At 48.5% G+C, this 13,877-nt stretch overlaps 1 protein-coding gene across 1 annotated transcript; it reads left to right on the top strand.

The window, feature by feature from the left end:
• The first annotated feature begins 13,057 nt into the window (after window positions 1-13,057).
• SFT2D3 (SFT2 domain containing 3) lies at window positions 13,058-13,877 on the top strand. Its single transcript, XM_076005445.1, has one exon. It carries the CDS (start codon window positions 13,086-13,088, stop codon window positions 13,737-13,739), a length of 654 nt encoding a protein of 217 aa, XP_075861560.1. The 5' UTR covers window positions 13,058-13,085; the 3' UTR covers window positions 13,740-13,877.

Raw genomic sequence — 13,877 nt, 5'->3', positions numbered from 1 at the left:
TTTGTTCCCACCCACGTCCTTTGTGCTATTGTTGTCAAATCACATTTTGACAAAATGTTGACACATATTACATTTCTATATGTGAAAATCCCAATAATAAAATTCCATATATTCTAATGTAATTACCTTTTTTTAGAGGGAAATGAGGTCTCACTCTGTTGCCCTGTCAATCACAGCTCACTATGCCTCAAAATCCTCCTGCCTCAGCCTCCTGAGTAGCTGAGACTACAGGCTACTGTAATCTCACTCACCACCATGCCCAGCTAATTTTTAAATTTTTTGTAGAGATGCAGACTCTCTATGTTGCCCAAGTTGGTCTTGAACTCCTGGCCTCAAGTGATTCTCCTGCCTCGGCCTGCCAAAGTGCTGGGATTACAGGCATGAGCCACAGTATCTGGCTATAATTACTCTGGAAATCAGTTAGGAGAAGAAATATGCAATTATACTGTCTTTTGTAATTACCTACTTTTACTGACATATTTGCTTTTCCTGTGAATTCAAACTCTGGTGTCACTTGCTTTCTGTCTGAAGAAATTTCTTTAGTATTTCTTGCCAGACCTGCTAGCAATGAATTCTCCTATGGGCAGCTGAGGCAGGAAGATTGTTTAAGGCCAAGAGTTTGAGAACAGCCTGAACAACATAGCAAGACCCCATCTTTACAAAAAATTTTAAAAATTAGCTGGGCATGGTGACATGTTCCTATAGTCCCAGCTACTCAGGAGGCTGAAGCAGGAGGATTGCTTAAGCCTAGGAGTTTGAGGCTGTACTGAGTTCTGATTGTACCATTGCACTCCAGCCTGGACAACAGAGCAAGGCCCTGTTTTTAATAAAATGAAAATAAAATAAATTCTCTCAGATTTTCCTTATTTTGGAGTGTCTTTATTTTACCATTATTGTTGAAAGATAATTTTTCTGGGTATAGGATTCTTGGTTGATGGGGTTTTTATTGTTTGTTTGTTTTACTTTTAGTACTTTTGATATGTCATACCACTGCTTTCTGGCTTCCATTGTTTCTGGTGAGACATCATCTGTCAATCTTATTGTACTTTTCTGGTACATGATGAGTTGTTTTCCTGTTACAGCTTTTAAGATTTTCTTTTATCTTTGGCTTTCAAAATTTGACTATAATATGTCTGACTGTGGATCTTTTTGTGTTTATCTTATTTGAAGTTCATTGTTTCTTGGATGTTTAATGTTTTTCATGAAATATGGGGAAACTTTTAGGCATGACTTTACCATTTTTACACTTTACCATTAATATGTGTGTGGCTTGGATGTTGCTATCACAGTCCAGAGAGTTTCCTTTGTGTGTGTGTGTGTATGGCTTATATTCAGCCAGAGACTAGTAGCATGGATTTCCTCAATCTGATTACTCCTAAGAATATTGTCTTGGGCATGCACACAGTCTTCCAGACTTGCAGGAATATATGTGATTTTATGTGGTTTTTTTCATAATAAATGTTACTTTTTTAATTATTATAATCACAAGTGGTTTTTTTTTCTATCACCATTACACTCATGCTAGGGATAATAATATTTCCTCTATTATAACTGCTACTTTACCTTTTTAAAAGGCAACATTTACTATGCTTAGGATAACTGGACATGCTTAATAAAATAATTATAAAACATTTCAGGTTTTTTTTACTAAGCAAAGTACCTAATTTTATACAATTTGCATACAACTTTTAATGTTAGTAACAAAAACAATGAAATTATTTTACTTTTTGATATGTAACAAGACTGTAACTTCCCAAAACATACACTACAACCATATAAGAGAGTCTGTCATCAACATGACAGTCTTGGCATCTTATATATTATATTCCCACTTTAAATTAAGTCCTACTTATTAAAATAAAAATGAATAAAGATGAACAGGAAGCTGATAAAAAAGGAATACAAAAACAAATAATAACACTGATGGATATATCAACCTCATTTCTAAGGAAAGAAATACAAATTTTTTTATGGCTAGGCATGGAGGCTCACGCCTGTAATCCTAGCACTCTGGGAGGCCGAGGTGGGAGGATTGCTTGAGGTCAGGAGTTCAAGAAATACAAATTTTTTAAATGACACACCATTTTTCAGTTATACTGGCAAAGATTAAATATATAAAGAAAGATAATACTTACAATTGGCCAGGGAATATGTAGGTAGGAGGGTGTACTAACTGGAAGTGTAACTTGGACAGCATTTTTGGAGAGAAAATGGTAATACTTATCAAAGCTCTAAAAATATTTAAGCCCTTTGAACCAGCCATTCCACTTCTGGAGACTTTCTTAAGAACACAATTAAGCATGTACATCAAAAGATATAAGGACATTCACTGCACCACTGCTTAACAAACTGCAGACAATCAAAATGTCTAACACAGAAAAAAGAATGAGTAAATTATGGCACATCATTCTGTGGCAGGCAGTGGCCTCCCTTCAATTCCATTCTCCCAAATCCACCCTAGTTATTTCCTTTTCAACAGAGTCTACTTCTAAGAGAGGGTAAAAATGTCAGACATTGCCTTTCTCTGCGACTTGATCTGAGTCCATGGAAACTGAGGGAAAATCTGGGGGCTTTGGGGAGAGGAGAAATGGCCTTTCCTGCCTGTTAGACACAGTTTTACAAAGATAGAAAACTGGAAGTTACAGCAGCAGCTCCTGTGATGAGAGGGGGCGAGCCTGAGGCAAAACCAATAAGCTGAGGCCAAGGCTAGAAAAAGTGTCCTTTTGGTGAGAATTCAACAAGTAAAAAAAAAAAAAAAAAAAAAAAAAGAAAAAGTGTCCTTAAGGGCACCTCTGAACCTCATGTTATTTACAAATGTCGTTGGTTACTCATGCCAATTATATTTGGACATTGTTACCTCTGATCAAAAGCATCCTCCTAATATTAGCCATACAATAGAGTACTTTAGAACCACTAAAAGTTATGGAACAAAGGTGTATTCCTAAATAGTGAATGTGCAGTTAAAAAAAATGGTAGTGTGAGTGCAGTGGCTCATGCTTATAGTCCCTGCTACTTAGGAGGCTGAGACAGGAGGATCACTGGAGTGAGCCCAGGAACTCAAGGTTGCAATGAGCTGGGATCATGTCATTGTACTCCAGCTTGGGTGACAGAGCAAGACTATGTCTCTAAAAAATATATATATATGCGCATGTGTGTGTGTGTAAACAGGATGTTCCCATTAAAAAAAAAAAAAAAAAACCCAAACATGTTAATATGGATCCATTTGCCAAAAAAAAAAAAAAAAAAAAAAAAAAGGCCGGGCGCAGTGGCTCACACCTGTAATCTTAGCACTCTGTGAGGCCGAGACAGGTGGATTGCTCCAGGTCAGGAGTTTGAAACCAGCCTGAGCAGGAGCGAGACCCCGTCTCTACTATAAATAGAAAGAAATTAATTGGCCAGCTAATATATATAGAAAAAATTAGCCGGGCATGGTGGCGCATGCCTGTAGTCCCAGCTACTCTGGAGGCTGAGGCAGAAGGATTGCTTGAGCCCAGGAGTTTGAGGTTGCTGCGAACGAGGCTGACGCCACAGCACTCACTCTAGCCTGGGCAACAAAGCGAGACACTGTCTCAAAAAAAAAAAAAAAAAAAATCGGTATTTGGTCAGAGGTTGTGCTTACGCCGCTCGTACCAGTGGAACTTCCGCCCTGTGTTGGCAGGTCTTTGTGCGGCTGGGGAAAGTCTCCAAGTCTGCCCACATCTGGCTGTGATTGCTCCTGACTAGGTGAAGCCTAATGCTGGTACACACACTTTCTGCCCCCAGGGGGGACTGTGATCCCAGGAGGGCTGTTTTTAGGCTGTCTCTTTCTCCAGCTCTATTAGATTTCTGTTTGCAAAGCAATCATGGAGGTATGAGTATCATGGAGGTATCAGCACCCTCTTACCTGCTCTCAACCAAAATATCTATTGTTTTCAGCCACACCCTCAGGCATGGAATTTTCCACCCTCTGTTCCAAATAAAATAATTCCCCTCAGACAGAGCTGGGAGTTCTTCATCCTCATGGCCTGACCTTCTCCTGGGCAGAATCTCTGCACCACTGCACAGGATCCAAGTTAGGGACCGCAACCCACTTATCCCAGAGTGACACTACGAGTGAGCACAGCTCCCAGTCTTCTTGGTTTGGCCCTCGTGGTGTGGGAGCTTCCCCTAAGAGCAAGTGGGGGTGGGAGTGAGTAGAGATTGAGGTCTCAGTATTCTCAGCCTGCTGACTGGAGTGGAGCTTCTGCCCCACAGCTAAAGGCTGGGGGCTGGGGGGGCCCTCCTTGAATTGCACCAAGGAGAACACCTCAGATAGCTTCTGTGAGATGGAGCTGGCAGGGGAGGGAGTGGGTTGTGGCTCAGATTTCACATATTTCTTACTAAGATGTAAGGGATTTTCTTGAATGAATGTTTCTCCACTTGCTGTATATCCTTAGGATAATTTCAGAGACTTTATTGTTTTTAATAATTTTCTCCCGTGAAATGTTTGTTTTTTCAGGGAAAGGACCTAACATGCCCCTCACACTACAGTTCCAGAAGTAGGCTCACTGCTGGTATTTCTTTCGCCGGCTTTTCCTCTGGCAACGTCAAATGTGTGAGGCTCTGCCGTGCTCTCAGCCGCCATGTGCACTTCTCCAGCCAACGCTGCCACTAACACACACTGTAAGATGCCCTGGCAGCTTTTTCATAGCCAATTCTTGTAAACTAAAAATAAAATACTAAGCATCCTCTGCTGACTGAATGACCCCCTTTTGGCCAAGGGAACCCCAGAGAAGCCTTAATCTGAATTCCTGGCCATGAAGAGGAGGTCAGACATAAATCATTATACCTCCTCCCTTTTGGAGTTCAGGCACTACAATCAACCAGCATTAATGCTGAAACCAAGGTCATAAGACTGACAAAACAGACTCTTTTTGACAATAAGATACTAAATTATTAACAGGACCTAAGGCCATTCAGGGCAAAGTTTAAATCACCTACAGGCCACCAATGTGCTTAACAGATCACTGAGCCTATATTATGGCTTGCCTCTGATTAACAGATTCCCTTATCTTAACTTGAAACATTCCAAGCCTTTAGACAAAGTTTCATTTCTTTAACCAATTACAAACCAACAAATCTCTAAACTTATCTGTAATCTGAACTGCCACTGCCCCATTAAATTTCTTGCCTTTTCCGGCCAAACCAATATACACCTTCTACGTATCGATTTATGATTTTACCTTCAATTCTTATCTTCCTAAAATGTATAAAACCAAACTGTAACCCAACCAAGGTGGGACCACTTACTCAAGACTTCTTGAGTGTCACTCCCCGGGTCTCAGTCACACACAATGGCTCAGAATAAATTTGTTCAATTATTTTACAGAGTTTGGGTTTTTTCCCACTAACATTCCAAAAGTGGTAAGAAATGAATTTTGTCTTTTACATTATTTAAATTATTTCAGTCATTCAGTTCCTTTAAGTCCTGAAGTATTGGTCTTTTTTTTTTTTTGAGACAGAGTCTCACTTTGTTGCCCAGGCTAGAGTGAGTGCCGTGGTGTCAGCCTAGCTCACAGCAACCTCAAACTCCTGGGCTCAAGCAATCCTCCTGCCTCAGCCTCCCGAGTACCTGGGACTACAGGCATGTGCCACCATGCCTGGCTAGTTTTTTGTATATATATATTTTTAGTTGGTCAATTAATTTCTTTCTATTTTTTAGTAGAGACGGGGGTCTCACTCTTGCTCAGGCTAGTTTCGAACTCCTGACCTTGAGCAATCCTCCTGCCTCGGCCTCCCAAAGTGCTAGGATTACAGGTGTGAGCCACCACACCCCGGCCTGAAGTGTTGGTCTTAAAGTGATTTTGCAACTTATCTGGCACAATATTATTTGAAAATGTTCTATTGCAGGAAATACAACAAACTAAATTACTAACATATGGAACACAGAATGCACTGGACAATTAAAGAGATGATTTTATTCAGTCTGTTGCAATAGGGAGAAGGCTCATTAATGAGGGACATCTTAAAGAAAAGGAAGGGGCCCGTGGCTTTCTAGAGGCAGGTGAACAAGGGAGTCATGGCAAGGGGCCAGGTGCATCCCAAGTACAAACACAGGCTGGTCCTTTGCAGTCAACTGTACCCCAGAACATAAAGGGGTGGGGAATTTCAGCCATCATTGCTTTCTAGAGGCACAGGGCTCAAATGCAATTCAACATGCTGTTCCATTGGTTATAAGTCGTCACTGGACAACTCAGAGGCTATTGTAAACCTCCTGGGTAGGTGTCTGGCAGAGACCCCCGTTGGTGTTGTGCCCGTACAAGCAGCTGGGCCATCTGTTGGAAGTGAAAACCATCTGCCTAAAATTAAAAGGGGGAAATATTAATATAAAAGCCTGTGTCCGAGTAACGAGCTTGGAGTTGACCTTTAAAGTGTCTTGTCCGGTGAATTCCAAGAGATTAGTGAGGAAAGTCTCTCAGTGATTCAACAGCACAGCTCACTGAGCTTCTTAAAGCTCCCAAGCTCAGATGCCAGTGTTCTTCGTGACATTGGCACAGTCCTGCTTGACTCTCAGATAAGAGCCTGTGTGACCCAAGCCTTTTGCCCGCTTGCCAAGGAAAAACGCAGCCCACGAAGGGTCACTTTGGTGGTGAGCCCCTCACCGCCAAGCCCAGGCGGCAGTTTTCTGGGCTCGTGTGCGCGGGAAGACGCCCGGGCCCCGGTGAGGATCTGCAGTCAGGCTCTCGTTCTCGGCGACTGTGATGCCAAGTCGGGCAGGAAGGAAATGTTTGTTTAGATAATTATAACCAATATTGATGGAAACTGGGAAAATTAAAAGTTTGGCAATTGACAATATGGGCAAGGCAGGAGGATTCAGCGCAATCTGCAGATAGGTGCCAAAGCCTATTCTTCTACTTGGGATTGGGGGAGTCTGTTAAATTTCTACCAAACAAGGCAGAGTTTGCATATCTGTCAGTTTCCTTCAATTTACAAAAGGTGCAAAATAGCCCAGGGAAATGAGCAGGGCTTCAGTCCAGGACCCTGGAATCACAGACTGTGAAGCATGCATACGTTTCCCCACTGAAACACAATTCTTTTTCTGTAGTCTCCCCCATTTTGATATAAAATAAAAAATACTCTCAAGAGAGGTTATTCTTGACCACACACACCTGGTCTAATTAGATTTGACCCAGGCATTTTCACAGGTTCAGCAAGAAAGGCCTTTTGCCACAGGCCGCCCAAGTTTGCTTTGCTGGAAGTTGCCATAAGGAAAGTCAAACGGGACTTTTGTAAAACCTCCTGAGGCCAGGAAGCCAAGCTGAGAACTTCCCGTCAGATCTCGCCTGCAGTGCCCTATAGATTCCGGCAAATTTCTCTCTTCTGCAGGTTCTCAAAATGTCCTTCCTAAGTGTCCTGGGCCTGTCGGAAAGTGACCTTCCTTACTCAGGGTAATTCTGGGAATGCCGTACTCCAAATACCAGGCTGGTTTTCCCAAGAGGGCTTTGTAATCATCAGCTCCATAGAGTCAATTGTAACTCCTTAAAAGTATCTGATTAAATGAGCATCATTCTCAAATATGACATCCCAGGCAAGGCCTTGGTTGCATAACCAATGTTTCCAATTATTTTCCATTAACAAAGAAGGACAGGTTCTTACTGAATTTATGACAATAACTTTGTGTATGGCACAAAAATGGGAACATTTAGTAAGAGCTTTTAATCCTGGAGGGTCAGGCAGGAAGAAATCATGGCCTCGAGGGTGGCTGGCCCTAGCCCCACTGCCTCCCGAGGCTCAGGCCCGCAGTGAACACGCGGGCAGAGAAGGGCGCTCGCGTGGACGCTGACACACACACACACACTCACACACACACTCACACACACTCTCACACACACACACTCACACACACTCACACACACACACTCACACACACACTCACACACACACACTCACACACACACACACACACTCACACACACACTCACACACACTCACACACACACTCACACACACACACTCACACACTCACACACACACACTCACACACACACACACACTCACACACACTCACACACACACACACTCACACACACACACTCACACACACTCACACACACTCACACACACTCACACACACACTCACACACACACACTCACACACACTCACACACACACTCACACACACACACACTCACACACACTCACACACACTCACACACACACTCACACACACACACTCACACACACTCACACACACTCACACACATACTCACACACACACTCACACACACTCACACACACACTCACACACTCACACACACACACTCACACACACACACTCACACACACACTCACACACACACACACACACTCACACACACACACTCACACACACACACTCACACACACACACTCACACACACTCACACACACTCACACACACACACACACCCCTTGAAGGGCTGCAGCCAGAGGCAGCTGCAAGGGACAGACCCAGGGGAGCAGCCGGCAGGTGGGTGCAGGACTCCTCACGCCCAGGCCCCGGGGTGGTACATCTTCCCCGGAGAGGCCGGCAGCCGACAGCACCTCCGCTTGGCAGCCAAGGGCGCCCACAGGCGCGCCCAGACAGCAGGAGGGGACATCCCAGTTTGGGAAGGCAGCCACCACGAAGGCTCCCTGAGCAGTGAGAAACCCAGGGACAGGCTGTTGGTTAGTGACCCTCCTGTGGGAGGTGGTCTATTTCCTCAGTTTCTCCAGGAAGCTTCAGGATACAATGCGGTGGAGCACTCACAGAGCCGCTGACTACCCGGCATCCCTGGATCTTTTGTGGGAACAAGCCACCCATAGCCCTGGCACACATGTCGCCAGTCCGGGCACTGCGCCAGACTCTGCCACCCACTCACCAAATGCCAGGAGCACACCCTGGTCATGGTGACAACCCCAAATGTTCCCTGTATTTCCAATATGCTCCACAGCTGCACTGGCCATACAGCAGCCACCAGCCACACGTGGTCTTTATAAATGTAATTTTATAAAAATTATAAGATTACATTATGTACATTATATATAACATATGTGCATCATAATAATGTTTTAAATGTAATTCAGTATAAATAATGAATTAACTAAAATTAAATATTCAATTCCCCAGTTGCACCGGCCACCTCTCAGGTGCTCAAAGACACTTGTGGCTTGTGGCTACCGAGTTGGCTAGGGCAGGCCTGCAGCCACCCATGGGTGCAGAGGTTCTGTGGGCCGGCATCCACAGGGAGGCTCTGCTGCCCTAGGATGGAGGGAGGATCGTTTCATTGGCAACTCCTTAGCCACTCTGCCTGCCCAAGGTCACCAGGGCCAGGCCCTCATCCTGGACAGAGACTGAATGGTGGAGGTAGCCAGGCACCCAGTGCCCAGGGCTAAACCTGTCCACTTGCCTGTTCTTAACCGACTCAAGGTTGCCAGGAAAGCCAAGGCACCTACGACAGCAATGGGCTGGGAAGCAGGGGTGCAAAGAAGTGAAACTTGAGGCCGGGCGCGGTGGCTCACGCCTATAATCCTAGCACTCTGGGAGACCGAGGCAGGCGGATTGCTCCAGGTCAGGAGTTCGAAACCAGCCTGAGCAAGAGCGAGATCCCGTCTCTACTAAAAATAGAAAGAAATTAATTGGCCAACTAAAAATATATAGAAAAAATTAGCTGGGCATGGTGGCACATGCCTGTAGTCCCAGCTATTTGGGAGGCTGAGTCAGGAGGATTGCTTGAGCCCAGGAGTTTGAGGTTGCTGTGAGCTAGGCTGACGCCACGGCACTCTAGCCTGGGCAGCAACAGAGACTCTGTGAGAAGTGAGAATTGAGAACACAAACATGCAAGCAGTACGTATTTTTTAAAAGAATAAAAGAGGAAACTCCCCGAGGCACTGCAACGTCACCGGTCAGGACACGAGGGACTGCACAGAGGCTGCACGTGCCAGGCGGTGGCTGCGGGGGGATGGGGTCAGCCTCGGAAAGCCTGGCATCAGCAGGCCACAAAAGAGAGGTCTGCGCTGCTGGGCCCAGAGGGACCCCAGAGAGTGGTGGTGAGAGCCACAGGAGCCTAAGGGGGGCCTAGGATGTGTGTGTAGGGGGAGAGCCCAGCGGAGCGAGGCAGACAGCGAAGGGAGAGGCCACCATGAAAACCTCTCGAGAGCAGTGTGGACAACACTTGCTGGGCTCTGGGCGAAGTTAAGTCTCCCCAGAGTGGGGAGAGGACCTGGTGAATAGGGCACTGCTTTGGCAGGTCAGGCTGCACAAAGGCCTGCTCTGGCCCAACCCCTGCGGGAGGCAGGAGCCAGGATCTGCCCAACTCTGTGCTAAGATCCGACCACAGCGGGAGGGAGGATGCAGGCATTGGACGAGCTGCGGAGATATTGGGAGGGGCTGGATGTTCTAGGAGAACCAACAAAGGCACTGAAGTGGGAACATGTTTGACAGATCCGGGGACAGCAATGCCACAACGTGCTCCCCAGACTGCAGGAGGGTGCCAGGGGGAGGTGGCAGGGGTCCTAGGGCCGCTTCTGTGCGGGAGGCAGGACAGCAGAGGGAGCACACGACCCAACTTCCATGGAGAAGTTCCCCAGGTGATGTGTGAACAGCTGTGAGGAAGGCGCAGGCCAAAGCAGGAGACATGGGGCTAGCGTGGAGGAAACAGTCTGGTTTGGGATCACTGTCCAAGGTGGAACTGGTGTGAGTTATCGAGGTAAGGAAGGAGCGGATGGTCACAGATTTGGGGGCTGCAGGGAGGAAATGGGGAATGCAGTATTTGGTTCCACATGTCCTTTTCCAGGGCCCTGTCAGCTGCCGGGTGGAGGGGTGAGGGAGGAGCTGCATGCAGAGGGTTTCTGGCGACATGGGCTGGGTGAGAGGGTGAGGAAACAGGTGCCTAGAAGGAAAAGAGATGCCCCAGGGCACGACAACGCCAAGGATGCGGGAGGAGGAAGAGCCACCCAGGAAGCCCTCAGCGCTGTGCCAGCCACATGCCGCTTCCAAGGACACAGCGATGGCGGGGAGCTGCACTGAGCTTCAGGAGGCTGAGGACTGAAACTCGCTGGACTCAGCAACACAGACGCATTTGGTGACTCTGTCACCAACATTTTGCTGGCTCGGGGAAATGGCCTGGTTGACAAGCTTTGAGGGAGAAAGGGAGGAAAGTGGAGACTTAGAATGAATTGTGCCGCAGTGCTAGAGCCAAGGCCTCAAGGGAGAGTTGTTATGACCTAACAGCAGCGCTGCAGCCACGCCTCCTACAGTGCTGTCCCCAAGCCAGGCTTTCTGCAAGTGGGAAGCTCACCAGGTTAGAAACCAGAAACTGCGACCTCTAACCCTAACCCCATCGCCAATTTTCTTGGTGACCTTGGGCTGGTTACTTCTCAGTATCTTGGTTTCCCTCACCTATAAAACGAGGACAATCCCTGCCTTTTCCACCTCATAGCTGCATAAATGATCAAGTAACATCACTTGCCCATTCTGCTTTCTGTCTCTATGCATTTGACTGGTATCTCATATAAATGGAATCATACAGTATTTGTCTTTTTTGTGACTGGCTTATTTCACTTAGCACGATATCAAAATTATGCTTCATCTTGTAGGATGTCAAAATTTTCTTCCTTTAAGGCTAATATTCCCTTTTATGTCTACATAACATTTGGTTTATTTATCTATTGCTGGGTACTTGGGTTGCTTCCACCTTTTCGTTATTGTGAATAATGCTGCTATGAACATGAGTATACAAGTTTCTTGAGACTCTGCTTCCAATTCATTTCAATATACACCCAGGGTGGAATTGCTAGATGGTAATTCTACTTTTCATATTTTGAGGAACCACCATGTTTTCAACAGTGGCTGCACCATTGTACATTCCCACCAACAGTGTACATGTACAAGGGTTCCAACTTCTCCACATCTTTGCCAGCACTTGTTATCTCCTGTTTTCTTTTGTTTTTCTGATAGTAGTCATCCTAATGGTTTAGCCCATGGTAAATGATCAGGATGGTCACAATGATGATCAAGTAAGGTTAACAAATCAGAATGTATTTTGAAATTGTATTTGTCAGGATCCAACCAGGAAAACGGAAAAAGCACTGAAAAGAACTGAATGCGTGAAACTGGGGATACAGGTGGGCAAAAGGCTGAGAAGCCACACAGCAGAAAGTCATTAGCACATGTGCCTAGAGCAGAGGACAGAGAAGTGTTACCAGCCCATTGGCTGGGGTCGCCCAGGGGAAGCCAAGGCGGTGAGGGGAGCTATGGAGGCTGACAGGGAAAATACCTGGCTTCTCCCACCAGGGCCTCCCATTGACCAAACCTAGCTCGATCTGACGATGCCTCAGGAGACCTGGGCCAGGAGATGTCTGGAGAGGCGAACCAAAGACACACAACCAGGAGCACCATCACCAGTCTTGCACATGGAGCATGAAGGAGTCAAAGATATTGTCAAGCCTCTGACCAAACCAAGGAACAGAAGAAGTAGGTTGATATCAGCGGGGGTTAACCCTTCCTCTAGCAACTCCATGGTAAGTGACCAAGATGGTCACTTATTATCAAGTGCGATATCGAATCAGAATGCAACCTTCCCAAAGAAACCATCTGAGTCCTGCAGGTCTGAACGTTTTATTAATAAAAAAATAAATTCTGAGATGATAGATTTGCATGCAGGTGTAAGGAACGATAGAGCCCGTGTACCTTTTACCCTGATTCCTCCATCTTGCAAACTACAGCACAGTGGCACAGCCGTGGTGGACACTGACAGGAAGGACCCTGAGCATTTCCACCAGCAAAGAGTCCCTTGAGTGACCTTCTATAGCCACGACCACTCTCTGCCCCCAACTTTTAAAGCGACAGGGATTATCCAGGCCGTAGGGCGCCTACTCCGAACAAAGAACAGCGTGAGGCGCTGGGAAGGAGACTGCGGAGACACCTCCGGGCAGAGCCTCCACGCCCGCCACGCAGGACGCCACCGAGGGCCGGCCGGGCACTGCCCGAGCACTTCCGCGCGCGTCGCCGGGCCCGCCCCTTCCGCCGGGGCCGACTAACCGCCGCCCGAGGGCCGAGCAGAGCCGGAAGTGGGCGGTAGCCCCGCGGCCCCGTCGCTCAGTCCGAGATGGCGGACCTCCACCGCCAGCTACAAGAGTACCTGGCGCAGGGGAAAGCGGCCAGGCCGGCGGCCGCGGAGCCGCTGCTCGCCGCGGAGGAAGCGGAGGAGCCCGCGGCCGGGGACGGGCTTGCGGGGGCGTGGCTGGGCCGCGCGGCCCTGCGCTGGACGTGGGCGCGGAGCCCCGCGGAGCCGGCGGCGGCGGGCCCGGCGTGCGTGCCGAGGGTGACGCGCGGGCAGCGGCTGGCGGCGGGCGGCGGGTGCCTGCTGCTGGCGGCGCTCTGCTTCGGCCTGGCCGCGCTCTACGCGCCCGTGCTGCTGCTGCGCGCGCGCAAGTTCGCGCTCCTCTGGTCGCTGGGCTCGGCGCTGGCGCTGGCGGGCGGCGCGCTGCTGCGGGGCGGCGCGGCGTGCGGACGCCTGCTGCGCGGCGAGGAGGCGGCGTCGCGGCCCGCGCTGCTCTACGCGGCCGCGCTGGGCGCCACGCTGTTCGCGGCGCTGGCTCTGCGCAGCACGCTGCTCACGGTGCTGGGCGCCTGCGCGCAGGTGGCCGCGCTGCTGGCCGCGCTGTGCGGCCTGCTGCCCTGGGGCGGCGGCGCCGCGCTGCGCCTCGCGCTCGGCCGCCTGGGCCGCGGCGCCGGGCTCGCGAAGGCCCTGCCCGTGTGAGAGCCCGCGTCGGCGGGAAGGACGAGGAGCCAGCGCCGGCCAGCACCGTCGGGACCAGCCAGCCGAGACGCGGCCCGCAGACGCCCGACGGAGCGGGGCGAAGGCCCCCCTCGGCCGTGCCGGCCGCTCTGTGGACTC

The sequence above is a fragment of the Microcebus murinus genome, chromosome 8 (assembly GCF_040939455.1).
Source record: "Microcebus murinus isolate Inina chromosome 8, M.murinus_Inina_mat1.0, whole genome shotgun sequence".
NCBI classification, from domain to species: domain Eukaryota; kingdom Metazoa; phylum Chordata; class Mammalia; order Primates; family Cheirogaleidae; genus Microcebus; species Microcebus murinus.
Note: the sequence above shows the minus strand (reverse complement) of the source record. Positions and strands in the feature narration are given on the sequence as shown.

Coding starts and splice junctions, on each gene's coding strand:
- SFT2D3 (XM_076005445.1), top strand. CDS start 13,086: ATGGCGGACCTCCACCGCCAGCTACAAGAGTACCTGGCGCAGGGGAAA.